This window comes from Notamacropus eugenii, chromosome 2, assembly GCF_028372415.1.
Source record: "Notamacropus eugenii isolate mMacEug1 chromosome 2, mMacEug1.pri_v2, whole genome shotgun sequence".
NCBI lineage: Eukaryota > Metazoa > Chordata > Mammalia > Diprotodontia > Macropodidae > Notamacropus > Notamacropus eugenii.
In genome coordinates this window covers 463904373-463925126 of record NC_092873.1, presented here as the reverse complement: position 1 = coordinate 463925126, position 20754 = coordinate 463904373, and the positions used below count along the sequence as shown (strand labels likewise).

The 20754-nt window shown below is 39.0% G+C and overlaps 1 protein-coding gene across 8 annotated transcripts in view; it reads left to right on the top strand.

Annotated features, from left to right (window-relative positions):
- CACNA1E (calcium voltage-gated channel subunit alpha1 E) overlaps positions 1 to 20754 on the top strand; it is a 412651-nt gene that overhangs the window by 27370 nt on the left and 364527 nt on the right. For all 8 annotated transcript variants that reach the window (XM_072648472.1, XM_072648471.1, XM_072648470.1 and 5 more), the window contains 2 exons: positions 10818 to 10923; positions 12002 to 12141. In XM_072648472.1, the coding sequence (XP_072504573.1) occupies positions 10818 to 10923; positions 12002 to 12141 (246 nt within the window). The remainder of the gene's footprint in view (positions 1 to 10817; positions 10924 to 12001; positions 12142 to 20754) is intronic.

The following is a 20754-nucleotide window of genomic DNA, read 5'->3' as shown; positions in this document are numbered from 1 at the left end:
AATGTTTTCGTAGATTCAGGTATGGGTAGATAGTAGTTTGTATGTAAAAGGGCTCATGCATTTCAGTCAACCATAATTTTAATATGAGGCAACAGTGTGACATATCAACCAAAAAAAATTAAGGTAATCTTAAAGCTGCATCATTAGAAGGAAGCAAAATGTTCAGGGCTTGGGAGGTGATAGTCTTCAAATATATATATATATTCCCACTAAATTGGCCACAGGACAGCTAGGTGGGTCAATGGATAGAATGCTAGGCTTGGAATCAGGAAGACACATCTTTCTGAGTTCAAATCTGGCCTCAGATATTTACTAGCTGTGTGATGCCAGGCAAGTCACTTATCACTGTCTGCCTTGGTTTCCTCACGAGTTGGAGAAGGGAATGGCAAACCATTCCAGTATCTCTGCCAAGAAAATCCCAAATGGGTTCATGAAGAGTCAGACACAACTGAAACAGACTGAATAACAACAACACATTGGCCACATCTGGCATGCTGCTGTATTCAGCTACATGCAACATCTTAGGAAGGACAAGGATAAGCTGGAATGTGGACAAGATGTGGTGCAAAACAGGAATCAGCTATAAGAGAAGGTGATGTTTTGCCTACAGAAGAGAAAAGATATAGCAAGGGTCGCTCAAGGCACACCACCCCCAACTGCTATTCTCTCTAACTGTCCCATATTCAATCTGTCTCCAAGTCCCAAGGATTTTACTTTAATAGTTTTTCTCCTCTAGGCTTCCTCTCCTCTGACCCTGCCACCACTCTGGTACCGACCCTGCTTACCCCATGTCTGGACTATTGAGATAGCCAGCTGAAGAGTCTGCCTGCCTCAAGTCTCTCCACTCTAGTCTATTCTCCACTCAGCTGTCAAATAAACCTTCCTAAAGCGCAGGTCTGACCATGCCATCCCTATTCAACAAGCTCAAGTGCTTCTATTAGACCTCCAGAATCAAATATAAAGTCATCTGGAAACAAAGCACTTCATAACCTGGTACCTTCCCATATTTCTAGTCTTTTTACATATTTCTCTTCTCCCTTCCCCTTTCCTCAGATATTCTCTGAACCAGTGCTCTGATCCAGCAAAGGCTTCCTTGCTGTCCCTCATAAAAAACACTCCATTTTCTGACTCTGCACATTTTCACTGGCTGTCCCCCTGCATGGAATGCTTTCCCTCCTCATCTTCACCTCCTAGCTATCCACGCATCTTTTGACTGTAGCTAGAATATAGCTAGCTAAATTCCCACCTTCTTCAAGAAACTCTTCCCAATCCCTCTTAATGATTAGTATCTTCCCTTTACTGATGATCTCCAGCTTGTCCTTACTCTATCCTATTTGTAAATGGTTGATGGCTTGTCTCCCCCAGGAAATTATGGGATCATTTGCATTTCTTTGCATCCTCAATGCTTAGTACCTGTCACATTCCCATTCAGTTGTTTGAGTCATGTCCAACTGTTGGTGACTCTGTTGGGGGTTTTCTTGGCAAAGATACTGCAGTGGTTTGCTCTTTCCTTCTCAAACTCATTTTTTAAGAAATTGAGTCAGACAATGACTTACCCAGGGTCACATAGCTAGTAAGTATCTGAAGTCAAACTTGAACTCCTGTCTTCTTGACCCCAGTCTGGCACTCTATCCATTGCAACATCTTGCTGCCCTCTACCTGGCACATAGGTACATAATAGATGTTTGTTGACTGACTGAGGGACATGATATTTATCCTCAAGTATCTGAAGGGCTGTCATGTGGGAAGAGTGTTTCTTCTTGTCTGGCTTGACTCTAAAGACAAAATTAGGAATAATGATTTCACATTTCATTCCACATAAGGAATATCTATTAATAACTGGAGATGTCCAAAAGAGGAGTGGCCTGCCTCATTCAGTAGTGAGTTCCCCATCGTTATTAGGGGGCAGTCAGATAGTGGCTGGATAACCACTTGGAGATACTGTAAAGGAGATTTTTGTTCAAGCATCATTTGGAATTTAAGGCCTCCACAATTCTCTCCAACTCTGTGAGCTGTGATCCTGATAACAACTTTCTAAGACTAAGTCTCCTAATAACATGAATAATAATAGCTAGTATTAATATAACACTTTAAGTCTGCAAAGCACTACATATATGTATATATATATATGTATATAATCTCCTTTGATCCAGTGAAGTAGATATTATTATCCCCATTTACAGATGAGGAAAATTGAGATTGGGAGATATTAAATAATCTTTTTCCAAGAGTTGTACTACAAATAATCATCTTAGGTAGTATTTGAACTCAATTCTTTCAGACTCAAAGTCCAGCTCTCCATCAAGTAAGCCAACTAGCTGCCTCATCTGTTAATAAAAGGGGAGGGGGAATGATAATTTTTGCCACTCACAGGAGTTTTATAAGGATCAAGTGAAATAATATGAAATTCTTTGAAATTGTGGAGCCTTGTATAATAATATTTTTTAAAATGAGACAGTGGTATCTTTCTCACTAAGGCACTATATTGAATTTATTATATTCTAGTTGCTTAAGATATTTCTGTTTGTAACACACACGCACAAAATTTGGATGTGTTACTATAATCACCTTATCACTCTTATTTAAAATATCTGACTAGAAATTGTTTTGATTTCTTCATTTGAAAATTGCCTTTTCATATCATTTGACCACTTGTCAAATTGGGGAATGATTTGTATTCTTATAGGTTTGACAAAGTTCTTTATATATTTGAGATATGAGACCTTTATGTGAGAAAAATTTTCCCCAGTTTTCTACTTTCCTTCTGATTTCGGCTACATTTGTTTTATTTGTACAAACTCTTTTTAATTTAATGTAATTGAACTTACACATTTCACACCCCTCTCTGCTTTCTTTCTTGTTTTTCATAAATTGTTCACCTATCCGTAAGTCTGATAAGTAATATGTTCCATGTTCTTCAAATTTTCTTGCAATCTCTCTCTTTATGTCTAGGTTGTATATCCATTTTGACCTTATCTTGGTAAATGGTGTAAAATATTAGTCTATGCTTAATTTCTTCCAGACTGCTGTTTAACTTTCCCAACAATTTTTTTTACTAGAAAATAGATTCTTATCCCCAAAACTTAAGTTTTTACACTTGTCAAACACAGGGTTACTATAGGCATTTGCTGCTGTAAGTTGTATGTCTACTCTGTTCCATTGATCTACCTTTCTTAGCCAGTACCAGATAGTTTTGATAATTACTGCCTTGTAATATAGTTTAAGATCTGGTACTACTAAATCTCCTTTCTTTTTGTTTTTTATTAGTTCCTTTGATATTCTTGACCTTGTGTTCTTTCAAATGAATTATCATTTTATGTTTATTGGACTGACAAAAAATGATTGAAGGAGAAGGTGATGAATGTTGGAGGAGATGTGGAAAAATTGAGACACTAATTCACTGTTGGTAGAACTGTGAACTCATCCAACATTTTGGAGAGCAATTTGGAATTATGCCCAAAGAGCTATTAAACTGCCTCTACCCTTTGACCCAGCAATACTACTACTAGGTCTATTTTCCAAGGTGATTAGGGAAAGAGAGAGAGCAGAGAGAAGTGTAAAATGGATTAGGGAAAATATAAGAAGAACGCCTATATGTTCTAAAATATTTATGGCAGTTCTCTTTGTGGTGGCAAAGAACTAGAAATTGTGGTGATGCCTGTCAATTTGGAAATGGCAGAACAAGTTGTGGTATATGATCGTGATGGAATGCTACAGTGCTATAAGAAATTATGAGCCCAGCGATTTTAGAAAAACATGGACAGATTTGCACGAAATAATGAAGGATAAAATGAGCAGAGCCAAGAGAAGTTTCTGTACAGTAACAGCAGTACTATTTCCCCCCCATATTTATTTATTTTTAATTTATGGAATGAAACAAGCATAATAAAAGATATGATTGCACATGGAACTGCACGTCTATTATGTACAACTTGCTATTCTTTTAAAGTCGATAATAAAGTTATCATGTACATTTCTTTTTTTCTTTTTGTCTTCCCTTCCACCCCCCTCCACCCTAAAGATGGCTACCATTACACACAAATAGGTGTGTAGATGTAAAATTATTCTATACAAACTTCTATTTGTCAGTCCTTTCTCTGGATGCAGGTAGCATATTCCTTCATATGTCCTTCATAGTTAATTTGGATTTTATAATAGTTAAAATGACTTATTTGTTCAACGCATTCTTAAAACAGTACTGCTTTAAGAACAACTTGGCGTGTCTAAGTCATTTTGACTGTTATGAATACCCAAATGAACTACAAAGACCAGCGGCAAGAAGATACTATCTGCATCCAGAGAAAGAAATGAAAAATAGAAGGATGAATGGGATGGTTTATGCACACACACACAAACGCACACATACACACACACATACATGTGTATGTATGTATGTATGAAAGTTACGTTTTAGCTCTATTATATATTTAGAAGCAAGTTGTACATAATTGAGTTGAAGTTTCACAGGCAATCTTTTCTTATTTTATGTTTTGGAAATGCTTTTTAAAGAAAGAAAGAACTTATGTGCAGAATAAAATAAAATAAATATAAAAGGCAAAAAGATTCTGCTTAGGGCAGTGTGGAGGATTGGATTGGAATTATAGAGGCTCCCAGTCCCCTGACTCACCATCGCCTTCTAACCTATGTCCAAGAAGCAGCCTGTGTGAATGAGTAGAGAGGATGGAAATCCATAAAGGAGCAATAACACCTTGAAGTTTTACAAGACAATCCTGGAAGACAGGGAACTTGAGAAGCAAGTGCAAAGGGTAAGGAAGGGTAGGAGCGGTCACTCCAGATGAAAAATGGAAGACTGTTATAATGCATGGCAGAATTTGCAAAAGTGGGATGAGGGTTCCTAGGTTAGCTTTCAAGTCCTTTTGGGGGATGTAGGCAATGCCTAGGTGATTGATGACTGGCTGCTTGTCACAAAACCCTATAATCATTAGACTAAAAGTGGAGAAACAGCTCAGTGTTTCTTGTGTCTATTCTACCTATCCGGGAGCCTCTAAGTTCTCTAGGGGAGTTCAATCACTTTAGTGCTGTAATGTGATTTGACTCTGGGACAAGAACGGAGAGCAGAGAAGTGGTCTCATAGCACCATTGAAGCTCTGAAGATTGATTTCTTTTCATCTGGGACCTGTTGTAGTGCCTTTAAGATCTGGCTAAGTCCCTCTTGGTTTCCATAATGAGACCCTCTTACCTGAGAAGCTGTGATGGTAGAAAGATTTGCTGGTTAGGCTCAGACCCTGGAGAGGGCCAGAGGAGCCACCCGGGATCCTCATGACAACCAGCTGTGTTGTAGATGGACCTTCTCCCCTTCTGTGGACTCTATACTCTGAATAGGAAATGAAAAATGGCAGGTGTATGGGCTCAAATTAGCTATGTTGCCAAGGAAACAAGTCAACTATTCAAGGGAAAGAGCATTGGGTAAAAAAGATAAATCAATAAGTGATCCTATTTTTATCATTTCCCTAATGATTCTCTTAAATCCGCTAGACAGGAAGGTGAGAGTCTGAGTGACACAGGTCCTCATTACCAGTCTCAGAAGGAGACAGGACTAATAGGGCATTTGGGGTGACTGCCAGGAAAGTTTATATAATTAGGCACCTAGTGAGGGTAAAGGGAATAGAAGGGAAAGAAGTGCCCTCTCTATAGACTTCCATCTGTTTCAGGTTTGTCATTTTAATTCTAACTGGTCCATGGTCTTTACAACTTGGAGCATGTCCTCTGCCTTTGAGTGTTGCCTCATTGGGACGCATAAGATACATGCTATTCTTTTCTGAGGGAGAACCTGAACTACACACTGAGTTTCCCCGGTGTTGCTTCATTGTCCAGCAAATGTTTCCTCTGGGTACCTATAAGGGGGGGAGGAGCCCTGAATTTGAGTTACTGTGGATGGAAGGATAGGGAGGGAGGCCCTTAATGGATTTAAGCCTTACTCTGTTAAAAGTCCACTAGGAGCCCCAGCACCATCCAAGATCAATGCTGAGATGTCCTTGGAGTTGTATTGTGGAGGTATACCCCGATTTTGATCTTCATCGCCCCTGATAGAATTTAAGCTGTAGGAAGGCAGAGATGCTTTTATCATCTTTGTGCCCTCAGTGCCTAACAGAGTGATTAGCATGTAGTAGATGAATAGTAAATATATATTGATTGACTGACTGAAGATGGGATTCTAGGGAAGGGAAGGTAGAAGGCAGGGATTAAGGAGTTGGGCTTTACTGAATGCAAAATTAAGATTTTTCCCCCCTTCTGCTCTTGTTCCATTCTCAGCAGCCTCCTTTATTTTGTTCCTTTTCTCCTCCATGCATTCTGCTTAAGTGCCCTTCTTCCCTCCTTTCAGAATCTGTACTCTGGCTTTCCAATCAGGGGTAGAGATGATAATAGATACAGTTTACAGTAATTTAATTAATTACCTGGGGGAGGTGTTGTACGTGTGTTTTATGTAGGGATCAGACCTTTAAGTCAAAAGGGTTACTTTGAAGAAATGAAATGGGGAGCATAGTTTAGGACCCCCAGGACTTCTTAGCATCATTGAAGTTACACCTAGAACCTACTGGTCTGTGGACAGTAGCCAGTTAGTAGGACACAGACCAGAAAATTGGCTCTTTCTGCCCTAGGCACCTGGCCCACTCATAGAAAGTCTGATGCTTCAGCGCCTGGGGTGCCAGGTTCAGTGTTCTGTACCTTCATAGGTCTGGTCCAGGTTATCCAGCTGTCCCACTATCCATCTCTGAGCCAGTCTCTAATCTTGTCTTTGGGACTTTCATCTGGATTTTTAATATTCTGGGCTAATCAAGTTTAAAGATCTGAGTAAGGAGGAATCTACCATAATTGTCTGGCTGGAAAAGTAGGGGAGCAGGAGCAAGATGCTGGTGAAGCGGTCAGGAAGCTATGGCAAAATGTAACCAGAGCTAGGAGTTGGCAAGGACTCCATATCTAACAATGCTTCCAGGCAGTCTTGCAATGATCATTTAAGCAAATGAATCTGCTGCCTAGGGAATCTGCCTTGCCTGCAGCATCAGCACCAGGGAAGCATTTACTTCTGAGCCTGTGTATAATTGTTTGCAGATTTGCAAGGGGAAAAAGAAAGTCCAACCCCATCCAAATAGAACCTTAGTCCTTAACCAGACCAGTGAGAGCCAGGGAAGGTTTTGACTTACCTGACAAACTGAAATTGATCTGTCCTACTATCTCAGCCCTTGTGGCAAAGCATGAACCTCCAGAGGATCCCAGGCTGGTTTGACACCTTTACCATTCATTTGTCCTGGTCTTTTGGCTAGGTTCTAGGGATAAGCTATGGGAAGAGGCTGACCAGAAAGGGAAGAAAGGGGAAAGAAGAAAGGGGGAAGAGAAAGAGAAAAGGGAAAATGAATACATTTAGCCTAAGTGACTCAGTTCATACTTTTAATGCCTTCCAAGATGCCTATAGCTTAAAGTCCTGGCATCCTGGGTCATCTCCAGTCATCCTGATGAATATTAGGTCACTGGACCCACATGGCTCAGGAGAAGAAAGTGAGGTTGGTGACCTTGCGCAGCCCTCCCTCACTCAAATCAAAGCCAACTGCAAGTCATGTCATCATCTTGATGTCATGGTCCTCTTTGAGAATGAAGGACAAATACAAGCTTAAAGTCCTAGCCCTAGGACTGGCAAATAGGCCAACTGCTCCAGTCACCCTCCTTCCTCCCTTATTCCTTTAATGGATGCCACTGTCTTTGAATACTGGCTTCTATTCCCTCTCCTCCTCTTCATACCCTTAGTGTTCCCTCATATAACAAATGATATATGATGATCTAATGATCAACCCCCCCTCATAACAGAATTAGTTTCTGAACAAGAGAACATTTATTTAGAGAGCTTTCATTTCCCTGATTTTACAGATGAAGAAACTGAGGCTTAGAGAAATGAAATGGCTTGTTCTAGGTCACAGCTAGTGAATAACAGAACTGGCCTTCTGACTCCAAGCACAGTGCTATTTCAATTCAATTTAAACAGACATTTATTAAGAGCAACTATCTTCAAGGCACTCTGCTAAACTAACACCTACCTACTCTGGGAAATGAGGACGTCACATAACCAAGTTTGTTTTTCAGCCCTTGGTGTCTGATCCAGACCTAGGTCAGCCTAACTTATTCAGAAGCCTGTCTTCAGTTTTGTAGGGGAATCTTAAAGACAACATGGATAACATGTCTCAAGCCTCAGTCTTCTCCAGAAGGCATCCAGGTCCAACATGGATGCCCTGGAAAATTACTGATAATATTTTTAAAAATTATGTCAAGGTCTTGAACTAGTCAATAAGGTATAGAGTAGTTCTAATCACTAGATTCTAGAGGTAGATTAGAGGGAATGAGCCATGGGATACCAGGCAAGTGGGAGGGGTCAGAATTATTAGGGGTGGTGTGTCTCCAGTCGGCATTCCTGGACCTTCATTTCTATCCAGGACAGTATGCCCATTCAGAGAAAAAGAAGAAATGACCAGAAATGCTGGGGGATGGATGTTCCCAAGAGGTCAGAAGCAAATATGGAAGAATTTAAGCACAGTATAGTGTAGAAGCAAGAAAATGGATTGAATGTCTTTTGGGAAACACTGAAAGCTCTGATTCAATGATTTAGCACAAGTGCTGTAGTGAGTGGATTAACTCTTTGGATCTCATGTTTTGAGGTATCTCTACTAGTACCTGGGAAAGGAGTCGGTGGGACAGAAGGAGGTCGCTGTTAGCTGTTGATTTAAAAAGCAGCAGCAGCAGCAGCAGCAGCAACAAAAATGACAACAGTTTAGGCTTCCACTCTTAGCCAAAGACATGCACTTATGTATGTACACATATAACACCATGGCAATGGAGTTAGACTTCCTCTCTCTCCCCACAAGCTGCATTTTAAGACTTGTCTTCTCTTTTAAGACTTCCTTTGCTGTATATTTCAGACTGATTTCACCTAGATTGAAAATGTTGGGGAGAATCGAAGGAGCTTGAGGCAGATACCTTGGTACCTGAGTAGAGCAGCTGCTGGTGTCCAGGGGAGGATGGAAGGCCAATCTTTCCCTGCTTCCCTCTTGTCTAGCTAGCAGCTGCTGCCTCTTTCTTTCCTAGATTTCAGAGTCAAGCCAGCACCCAGGGCTGTTTTGCAACACCAATGCAATTCCTGGTTCCTGTTTGTCATAACAGTGGGTCCAATAGAAAATCATATGTACAAAATGACTTGGCCCAGGGAGCATGTGCTTTCCTCTTTTTCTCTGTTTAATATGCCCCCTACTGCCTCCCCTGAGCTCTTAGCAAAAATATTCTGCAAGATTCAGATTGTTGGCATCTGAGTCATAACCTTGTTTTTCAGAAAAGACACAGGGAGCCCCCTCACCTGTCTTCATCTTTAAGGCGGAAAAAGTGAAGTACAATAAAGCTTAACTTCATTACCCATTCATTTATATTTTGTTAATTTGTGGAGGCACCGACTCCATTGTCCTGGCATCAGCCGAGCAATCTGTTCCCTAGATTGATTCAGGAGGCAGCTCTATGCCACTTGTCATATAAGTTGGGGTAGGGGGTGGAAGGTGTGATAGGGAAGGAGAAAGTTCACCTGCCTCATTCCTTTTCACTTTTTAAAAAATTTGGATGCTATGATGGAATGAAGCCTAAGTTGGCTGAATTGTTGCTTGTGCTTAAGAATTCTGGGTCCTTTCCTTTCTTGGCTGGGGGTGAGATGGGGGTCTAACCAAAGGAGGGAATTTTTAGTATGATGCCCAGAGGAGGCAGCAGAACAGACTTGTTCTAAAAACCCCAACCGTGTATGCCTGTTAAATCATCTTTGCATTGTTTAGTGATTGAAGATTGCTGTAACTAAGAGGTCCCAGAACTGAATTCCTTCCTTCCTTCCTCTTTCTTCTGAATTTCATCCCTTCTTTCCCTATCTCCTCTCTCATTTTAGTCCCTGCAATTCAACCAGTATCTACTGGGAACTTGATGTGGGCTCAGCATTATACTGGTGTTACGTGTTTCTTTTCCAAGGAAACATCTGAGGCAGTATGATGCAGTGGAAAGAGTTTGACACTGGACAGCAGAGGAGCTGGGCTCAAATCTTGACTTTGTTACTTACATCCCATGTGATAATGAGGAAGTCACTTAAATTCTGTGGGCATTAGTTTCCTCATCTGTAAAAGGAGAACTAGATGGCCTGAGGCCCCTGTTAGCTTTAAATCTATCATCCTATACACACATATGTGTGTATATGCATCTACGTGGCTATATACGTGGGTATATGTGTGTATACATACATAAAGTGCACTTGCCAAAGTTTTAAGCTGATAAAAATGAAGCTAAAACTTTTGGAGCATCCTATAGGTGTATACACATATATGTGTACATTTTGTATTATTTACATACTTATACACATGTATGCATACATATGTTTAAGAGACCATATATATGATGTGTGTATATGTGTATACAAGTATATGCATATACATATGTATATTCATGCAATATACCTATGTATGTAGCTACATTTTTAGGGTATATGTACACATACGTACGTGTATGTGTACATACAGAGTGTTCCAAAAGTCTTAGTTTTAAACTTTAATAGCTTAAAAGTGAACTAAGACTTTTGGGACATCCTATATGGATATGTATGTGTCTATGTATGTGTATATTTATATATACATGTTTGTGTGTATATATTTTAAACATACACACATGTATATATACATATATGTATATGTATATTGGGGGGCTTATGAAATCTGTGCATGAATCTGCAAGGCCGACTTAGATATTGCTTACCTCCCCATGGTGGCTTTGGTCCTTAACTTTCTCCTTTCTACGCCATTTGAGTACATGATCCTGGCCACAATCATTGCCAACTGCATTGTCTTGGCATTGGAGCAACATCTTCCAGAGGATGACAAGACTCCTATGTCCAGAAGATTGGTAAGTGATTTTCTTTCACCTTTTCTTCTCTCCCTTCTCCTTTTCTTCCCAGGCTTTCTTGTCCTTCTTCCTTTCTTCCCTACCCCTACAGTTTTTCTTTTTCCAGTAAGAGAAAAGTCTCTGACAACCCCAATGGGAGTCACCAGTGAAGAGAGATATGAATCTTTTTATTCAAGATCCTAGAAGACTGTTAAAGTGGTTTATTGTCTAATATTTAAGGGTAGCTAGACGCAGGGAAATTATGGGGTATTATGAAGGTTTTCTACCTCTCTTTCTCTAGGGGGACTTTTGAAGTAGGGATGAAAAAGAAATGGGAGGTCAAAAAGGAGAGAAGTGGGGTGGAGTTGGGAGGAATGTGATTACATCCTCTATTAAAATATAAATATGCTAATTTTCATAATATTCACATAAGATATGCATAAGTCAATACACTTTTAAAACTTTTTAGCTCCTGGACAGAGGAGTAGATCTCTCTATTTCCAAACATGTTGAGGTCTTTGAAGAAAACAAGTTGCTGTAGGAAGTGTAAGAATATGAAAAAAAAGGGTTTAGTTCTATGTCTTAGTACTCTATAGTGAGATCCATAGGCAGACAGTCTTTTTAATCCTACTTCCTGGACAAGCTAACTTCTCTTTATGTACAGAAGGGCAGATAAGATAAATGCCAACTCTGGGGTAAAACTGAGCTACAAGTAACTCCCATCAGTCCTATATAGCCCATTCATACATTGCCAGGCAGGGCTTAACTGTGTCTTACATCATTGTATGAATTTACCATATTGCCAGCATGGGGGTTGCTGACTATGGTTCCTGGATGTCTCCCTTTTGGAGTCACAAAAAAATCTAATGGCTAGAGGACTCCTCCACCCCAACCCCAGTATGTCCCATCTTCCAACCTATATACCCAAATGACTCTCAAAGTCTATTATATGAATGTCATCAATGGGCATTTCTTTGGTCTTCCTGGAAAGACCATCAATAGTATAGGGGTAAAGGAAGCATCCAGAGGTTGGTCTTATCTGTACTGTTGGCTAAGCATTCCCTTCCTATTACTACTATATTTGCTTTTTACCCCGCAGGAGAAGACAGAACCATATTTCATTGGGATTTTTTGCTTTGAAGCTGGGATTAAAATTGTAGCCCTGGGGTTTATCTTCCACAAGGGCTCATATCTCCGTAATGGCTGGAATGTCATGGACTTCATTGTGGTTCTCAGTGGGTAAGTTTTTTTCTTCGTTTCCCATTTCATTTTATGAACCAATGGTGACATGAGAAGATTAGGAAGGTAGTAGGGAGGAAAGAGAGACCACCCAGATTTGAAGCTCAAATGTGCCTGGAGGAGAAATGACCCATTGTTCTCCCTGAAAGGGTGATGATTTATTCTAATTAGATTTCACCTGTTTGTTTCCAGAAGACAAAATTAGGAACTTTGGATAGAAATCACAAATAGGCCAATCTACTTAGACAGAAGGGGAAAAAAAACACCTTTTCAAAAAAAAACAATCAGTACTTTCCCCAAGTGGGTTGTTTCAGGAGGTGGTGGGTCTTCCCTCCTATTCACATGGAAGATCTTCAAATAATGGCTGGATTGTTTGTCAGATATATTGTAGTTGGAATTCTTTCTGGATGAACACTGGCTGCTGAAGTCTTTTCTACTTCTGAAACCTAGACAGTTGGCAATGAGTTTTTAAGGGAAGCATGGAGGAGTATGCATGTTGTGCTGGTTCTGAGATTTTGGAAAACGTAAAGATGTTATTTGGTATGGGTCCATCTGCTCTCCCTAATTAGGTTCATCAGTTGCTCCTTTATGAGGGAGACAATAACTTCCCTTGGCATCCTCCCAACCTCTTCAGAAGTGGTTTGCTATTCCCTCAGAGGCACTTGGGGGAAATGCAACTGAATGTGTCCAGGGATTTGTTGTGGGAGATAGGATGTTTGGAAGATGTAGCCACAATCTTTTGAATGTGCTGGTAGTACTTGTGTTGTAGAAGAACTGATTTGCTCTCCAATAAAGACATTGGTCCTTCTTGGAAGCTGAGCCTATGTCAATAAAGAGTAATGTTGTGTAATTGGATGAAGGATATAAGAGTGGACACCTTGGACATCCCATCCCATCTTGATGGCCTTCTTGAGAATAACTGATGCTTTGAGAGGGGGGAAAAGATAGAAGAATCTAAAGGAGAAAATATAGAACCAGCCAACTGTAGCAAAGAATGAGGAGATGGAAATATAAAAACAGTTGGAATGGGACTGATTAAATCATTTAGTCCAGTAGACAAAGGTAGAGTGACTTGAAATAGAAGAATATTGTCTCTAAAGGAAATGACCTGGAAGGTGGAGATTCATAAAATCCAAGAAGAAAGTGGGCTTGGTAAAATTATCATGGACTGTGATTATTTTAGCTTACAGATCTGAAAATCATTTTTATTAAAGGAATATATAGAAGTCATTTGAAAAAAATAAAAAAGTGAGAGGTTTCATGATAAGGAAGTGTGAGAATGGAAGCTGATGTGCAATAATTTGGTATAATTAACTTAAAAAATTATGGCCATGTAACAAACTTCCAAAATATTTAAATTATGTGTGTGTTAATTATTCTTATTACAGGTTTTTTTAAATGAACCTACCTGTTACATTTGAGTTTTTGTGAAATTAAAAAAAACTTATTTAGACTCAGGTTTTGGAAGGCATCTGTTTTATCAAGTGCTGTATACTTGAGCAAGGTTTCAAATATTTCTTAAAATTTGTATGTATGTATTGTCCTAATAAAGACTTTGAATGGAAACATATCTATATGAAAGTCATATGTGCAAATCTTTTGAGCCCTTGGTAATAAAAGGCTCAAAAGTAGGTAAAGATAATTTTAAAAAATGTACTTTGCCAGCAGGCACAGTGGATAGAGCACTAGACCTGAAATCAGGAAGATTTGAGTTTAATCCAGTCTCAAGCACTTAGTAGCTATGTGACCTTCATCAAGTCAATTAACATCTGAATGCCTCATTTTCCTCTTCTATAAAATGGGGATAACAATGGCACCCACCTCCTACCATTGCAACATAATGTAAAATTAGATCGTTGCAAAGTGCTTCACAAACCTGTAAGTGATGTAGAAGTGCTAGCTATGAGGATGACATTAATGACTATGATGATGTATAACCATGTCATGTGAGGATCAGTTCAAAGACATGGATATAGTTAGTCCTAAGAACAGAAGACTTTTTATTCAATCACTTTTCAGTAGTGTCTAAATCTTCATGACCCTATTTGGGGTTTTCTTGGCAGAGATACTGGAATAGTTTGCCATTTCCTTCTCTAACTCATTTTACAGATGAGGACACTGAGGCAAATAAGGTTAAGTGGCTTGCCCAGGGTCATATAGCTAGTAAGTGTCTGAAGCTAGATTTGAACTCAGGAGTCTTCCTGACTCCAAGCCCTGCACCGTATCCACTGTCCCACCTAGCTGCTCATATAGAAATCTTGGGGAAGACAGATTCACTCTTTTAACATGAGGACTATTATGGTACAGAGTAAAGGATGTGGGATTTGGAGTCAGGTCCTGGTTTAAAATTCTAGTGTTGCCATATGGGAGCTGTGTGACATTAGGCAATTTGTTTAACCAATCAATAAGCATTTATTAAGCATTTACGATGTGCCAAGCATTGAGGTTTTGGACATTCAGGTACAAAGAATGAAACAATCCTTATCCTCAAGGAGTTTCCATTCTAATGGTGGAGACAGGCACATATATCAGTTGGTTGGCTGTTGTCCTTCATTCTGGAAGAGGACCAAAATGACAATACTATGCTAGAGTCAAATTTCAGTGTTTCTGACTGTGGCTGATCAGACTACATCAGACCAATATGAGCTTAGAATGCTCTACCACAGCTTGGGCACAAACAGTTTATGTGAACATTTGGGATGGATTCTCTAAATTTGCACATCCTGCCTTTCCTTTGAGCTATCTCAACAGAAGAAATACAAAATGACTAAATGAAAATAAATGCAAAGTAATTAAATACAAGGTAGGTTGTGTGTGAGAGAGATCTTTAGGCTTTAATTCCTTATCTGCAAAATGAGGGGATGTGGTGGTGGCCAGTGCCAGTAGTTGGAAGGCTGAGGCTAGTGAATTGCTTGAGTACAGGAGTTCTTAGTTACAATAGTATTAAAGCCAATCATGTGTCTCCACTAAGTTTGACACCAACATGGGGAGACTTAAAGAACAGTGAACTGGCCCAGGCTGGAATAACAGCAAGTTTATATTTCCGTGTCAGAGAGAATTGGGATCAGGCTGCAAGAGGCTACTGTACTTCCAAATTGGGAAATATAGGGAGACTGTAGTCTCTAAAAAAAAGGGAGTGGTGGGGTTGGACTCAGTGACCTTAGCTTTAAGCCACCATACTGCTCTAAATACATGGTCACATACAAAAGAGAAGTAAATGTTTTTCTAGAGGCCCATCTAAGATCAGTGAGTTCAATGCACAAAGATGGATTTTGCCTCAATAGTTAAGAAGAATTTTCTTTTTAAAAATTTTTTATTTCATTTTTTAAAATAACTTTCAAGTAGAGCTGTCCAGCAGTGACATAGACTAGCCCAGAAGCTAGTGAATTGTCTTTCACTGGAAATATTTAAGCAGAGGCTGAATGGCATCTATCAAGATTTACCTGGAAGGAATTTCTCATTGAATGAGAGGTTAGAGTAGGCAACCTCCATGTCCCCTTATAATTCCATGATTCTAGAGCTTTGTTGGGATCATTACAGTGCAGGGAGGCCCTTCATATCCAAGCATATATGTATAGATATGAGTGCATATTACTCAGGGAAGGTAGTGGGGACTTTGATGAATCTACTGGTGGTTCTATTTTCTCTTCATCTGAGCTGTAAATCTTAATTATGTAGATGAGCCTGCTCTCTGTAAATTCACAGTAAAGGTCATCAGGATAGGGCTACTCTCCCTCTAATCCTCCTCCTCCTCCAAACTCTCAAACTGCTGACCTGGGCTTTCCTTGAAATGTAGTGTGGTATAAAGAATGAAGATTTAGAGTTTGAAAAATTGGCATCAGGTTCACTACTGGTATTCTCACATGATGCCAATATGATTTTGAACAAGGCAAATTACCTTTTTGAGCTTTCTGAATTTCCCCATCTAAAAATGCACATATGTGTATATATTTACATATATACATGTATACACCATATGAATGTAAAAGCAATTTGGCAACTTAAAGCACTATTTGATATAATACTGTATTATCTTTATTTCCCTTGATGCTGGACCTCTTTCCTCTCTTAACCACAAGAAGAAAATTCCATGACCCTTGGAATCTTGGGGTTGAGTTCTTTCCCATGAAAATATTAGACATTTCTGAGCCTTAGGGCATTCTTGCTGTTCTACCCTTCTGTTTTCCCCTGATGCACATTGCAGCTATCCTTGTTGACAGCTGTTAGGTCTCACCTGGTCTCCAGGTGTCACTTGACATTTTTCTCCTGTGAACAGGAGGCAGGACAGGTACTGGAACATGATACACTGCCCAAGGGGCTGAGGTGTTACACCTCACTGCTCATTGTATGACAGAAAGGGAGAAGGAAGGAGAGAGGTACTTAGAGGTGGCAGACAGCTTGGCTCAGCGTAAAAAACAGTCACCTAGAAATTCCCTGTTCCTTGTTATTGATGCTTTCTGTCTATAGGTGAATGATACAGAAAATTTGTTTTATCCTATTATAATATTTAGATTGGTTGCTGTGAATCACTGTAATATATGAACCAAGCGTAACGATCATCCTCCACAAAGGTATTCCTTCAAAACCTTATTGATATGTGGAAGAGACTCTGACCTATTCCAAAGGAGTTCAAGCCCTGATCAATTATCCCAAGATGGAATTTGAGTAAGGAGCTAGCAATGTCTTCTACTAATATAACAATATATTCTGCCTCAGAATTAACTCACTAGATATGTTCAGTTGTTTCAATAGTGTCCAATTTTTCATAATCCCATTTGGGATTTCCTTGGCAAACATACTGGTTTGCCATTTCCTTCTTCAGCTTATTTTATAGATGAGGAAACTGAGGCAAACAGGGTTAAGTGACTTGCCCAGGGTCAGCCAGCTAGTAAGTGTTAGTTGCTAGATATGAACTCAACCCTTCCTGAATTCAGTCCTGATGATCAATCTATTGTACCACCTAACTGCTCTAGTAGCTGAGTATAGAGGAGTGCACAACTAGAAAGTTGACTGACAGGTAATGAATTTTTAAATACCATGGTGATCCTTGAGATGGACACATTTTAAAAAATAGTTCTCAGTTCTATGTTCCTCCTTTTTGCTTAAATAGTGATGGTAACAGAATGTCAGACGAGGGACAAAGGGCATTAAGAATCACACAAATTTTAGATGATCTACAAGCATTCATTTAACTGTGAATATTGAATATGAAATTTTGTCCAAATGCCCAATGAATTGACACACTACTCCAGGACTTGAGCTGTATCTATATTGATGCAGCCAGTGGAGATGAAACTAGAAGTCATAGAAAAGTTTAGAGATAGTCTCTTAGTGAAACAAGTTAAGGACTTTGTAGAATTGGTTTTCTTGTATATCCAAAGGCAACAAGAAACATCATTTTATGACATGCTTGGTCATCTTACCTTTTAGTGTATATGATGAATACAGACCATCATGAAGCTAATTGGAATTAATACACTGAAGAAAGGCCTAGAGAAATTAATCCATGTATAGCTTGATGATCTGTGACCTCAATGCCAAGGTGGGCACAGAAGAAGATGACAGTTGCAATGTTGGAGGATATGGCCTGTGATCTAGAACTGACAGAATCCAAAGGCTTGTAGACTATTTAGGAGTCTTGCATAACTGTTCAATAGGGATTCTTTAAGAAGAAAGGATGAAGAGTCTTAGCATGGAAGACACTGAATGCCATCATTAAAATGAGATTGACTGTCTCTTAGGATATAGGAGATGACCAATTCCAGAAATAGCACTTGTTTCAGAATTAGCTGCCTGAGTGCAGTTAGAGCACCAATTGGCTAGAGCAAAGGGTAGAGTAAATATCAAATTAGAAGAAAGGATGCTATGAGAAGATGACATTGCTTGCAATTAAGTAAGACCAACATGACCTGTTTAAATAACCCATGGAGTGAACAATGGGAAATATATGAAAGAAAAGACTCTAGCTTTGTTTTTCAGAGTTGTTTAACCTTTATATTACACCTTTATTGTATTGTAAAATTATTACATTATCCCTTTATATTACACTATTTATATTATTACACCTCTACTGTAATGTAAAATATTACTAGGGGAATAACAGAAGATCATGAACTATATATGTTATGTCACAAAACACTATGAGGCAATTGACTAGAAAACAAGTTTTCAGAGCTTAATGTGATATTGAGTTGAGACAAATCATTTCAGAGCCTCTGCAGATTGAATTAGAAAGAAGTACAACAAAGCAAGGTAAACTAAAACAGATCTATAGGTATTTTATAGTGATCTGTTTTCATTCACTAAAATGGTGGAACCATAACATTTGAACCACTGCCACAGTACCTGATGGATTATGTGAGAAAGAAGTAATGACAGCTAAAATGAAATAGTAAGGATGACTGGACTGGACTAAATACATACAGAAGTAGTCTGTATTGAAGGTTACACCATTTTAAAAGCATTGAGAGATCAGTTTTCAAAAAATCTCAAGGGAAATTTTTGAAAAGAATGGAAAGAAAAAATAGTATTTCTTCTAAAAAAGAATCTATATTAATAACAGCAAATAATAAAAATAATAGCTAGTATTTATATTAAACTTTAAGGATTGCAAAATATGTTACCAATACTGATACCAACTCATTTGATCCTTCAAATAATTCTATGAGGTAGGTGCTTTTAGAATCCCCATTTTGCAGATGAGGAAACTGAGACAGGCAGAGGTTAGTGACTTACCCATTGTCACACAGCTAGTATGAGGCTGGAGTTGAACACAGGTCTTTCTGACTCCAGGTCCAGTGCTCTATCTAACTGCACTACCTAAGCTTGCTTTCTCAGCTTTATAAAATCTTTGTGAGAATGATATATGCATGTTGTGGCTATACTTTATGAAGATATGAGAAGGCAACAGCCATGCATTCACAGATGATTTTCCTTAGAAAGCAACATCTTTACAATCAATCGTACAGCTGATTGGGAAATATTCAGAATATATGACCCTACAAGTTTGTTTATTGATTAAAAAAGAACATTTGATTTCATAGAGCAAATCCATCCTTGAAGGCCCTTTTATACAGCGTACCCTCCATTTGCAAAATTGAACAAAAAGACACATGTAGCTACAGGGACAACTTTGTTTAAAGATAAATTGAGTAATGACGTGAAGTTATATGTTACTGAAAAAAGAGAGAAAGACAAATGCTCATTTAGTATGTTTTCCAGTGTCATAGAAGATGTCCCCATAGAGCCTGAAGAGAAGGATGTTGTTCACATGTTCTTATTACGTAGTTGATGTGATGATTGCATCATGTCTTTGCACACAACTAAAGCTCCTTTGTGAAATGTGAAAAGATTAGTCTAACTTTCCACACTGAAAGAACAGAGTGTGAAAGACGGTTATTTCCTTGTTGTTCAGTTGTTTTCAGTCATGTCTGACTCTTCTTAACCCCATTTGAAGTCTTCTTAGCAGAGGAATGGTTTCTATTTCGTTCTTCAGTTCATTTTACAGATGAGGAAACTGAGACAAACGGGGTTACATGATGTGCCCAAGATCACACAGTAAGAATCTGAGGCCAGATTTGAGCTCAGGATGATGAGTCTTCCTGACTCCAGGCCTGGCACTCTATCCACTGCACTTAGTTGCCCTATGTTTCCATGACTGTGACATAGATGGGCAGTCTTTGAATTAGTCCATTAGCATCTATATCTTGGATTGGTTCTGCAGATGGACAGTCAACTAGGCACAGAGTGGTTTAAGAGAAGATAAGACTGGTTCACATTTAGGAAATTGTGCAGTAAGTACTTTCATTAATCCCAAACTACTTAATGTCACAAAAGTCCATCTTTCCAACACTAATACTTTCCTAGTGATGCTATGTGACTATGAGTCATGGAATACACAGTATCTGAAAAATGGAAAGTGTAAGCAAACTGGAGGTCAGTGGAAAGATGTATGGTGGGTGTAAGTAAGTTGCAACAGATTGCTAACAATTACTTGTGTGAAAGACACGGCATGAAATACGTTGAGAACTCAGATTGACTGGAAAAAGGGTGATCCAGTCACGTAGAGAGAATGGGAGGTGATATTAAAAGACTCAAATGAAGGCCAGAGGCACAATGGATAAAGAACCAGCCTCAAAATCAAGAATACTTGGGTACAAGTCTTGCCTGTGACACAAACTTTCTGTGTGTCCCTGTTCAAGTTACTTACTCTTTCAGGGCTCTAGGCAGCTCTCTAAAACATTGGTTTCTTTAAGACTCTTAAGTTTCAGGAAGCTAACAACTGACCAGCAGTTCCTATGCCAATTAAGTCAGGTTTAGTCCCTATTCCTATCCTAAAGAAAGACCCAGAGGATTAAGTGGATTTCCTATTTATGGAAAGACAGAGATAAAACACACACACACACACACACACACACACACACACATCAGATAAGAAAGCATGGAAGGGTTGCAGTATGTATCTGCAAAAGAATTATCTACACCAGTGAAAATGTATCCATCAAGTATAAAGACAGAATATTTGTGGTAGGAGGACAAACATGCAGGACAACGAGAACTCAAGGATATTATTCCAAATATTTGGTAAGAAAAGGGAACTACGAACATACTCTA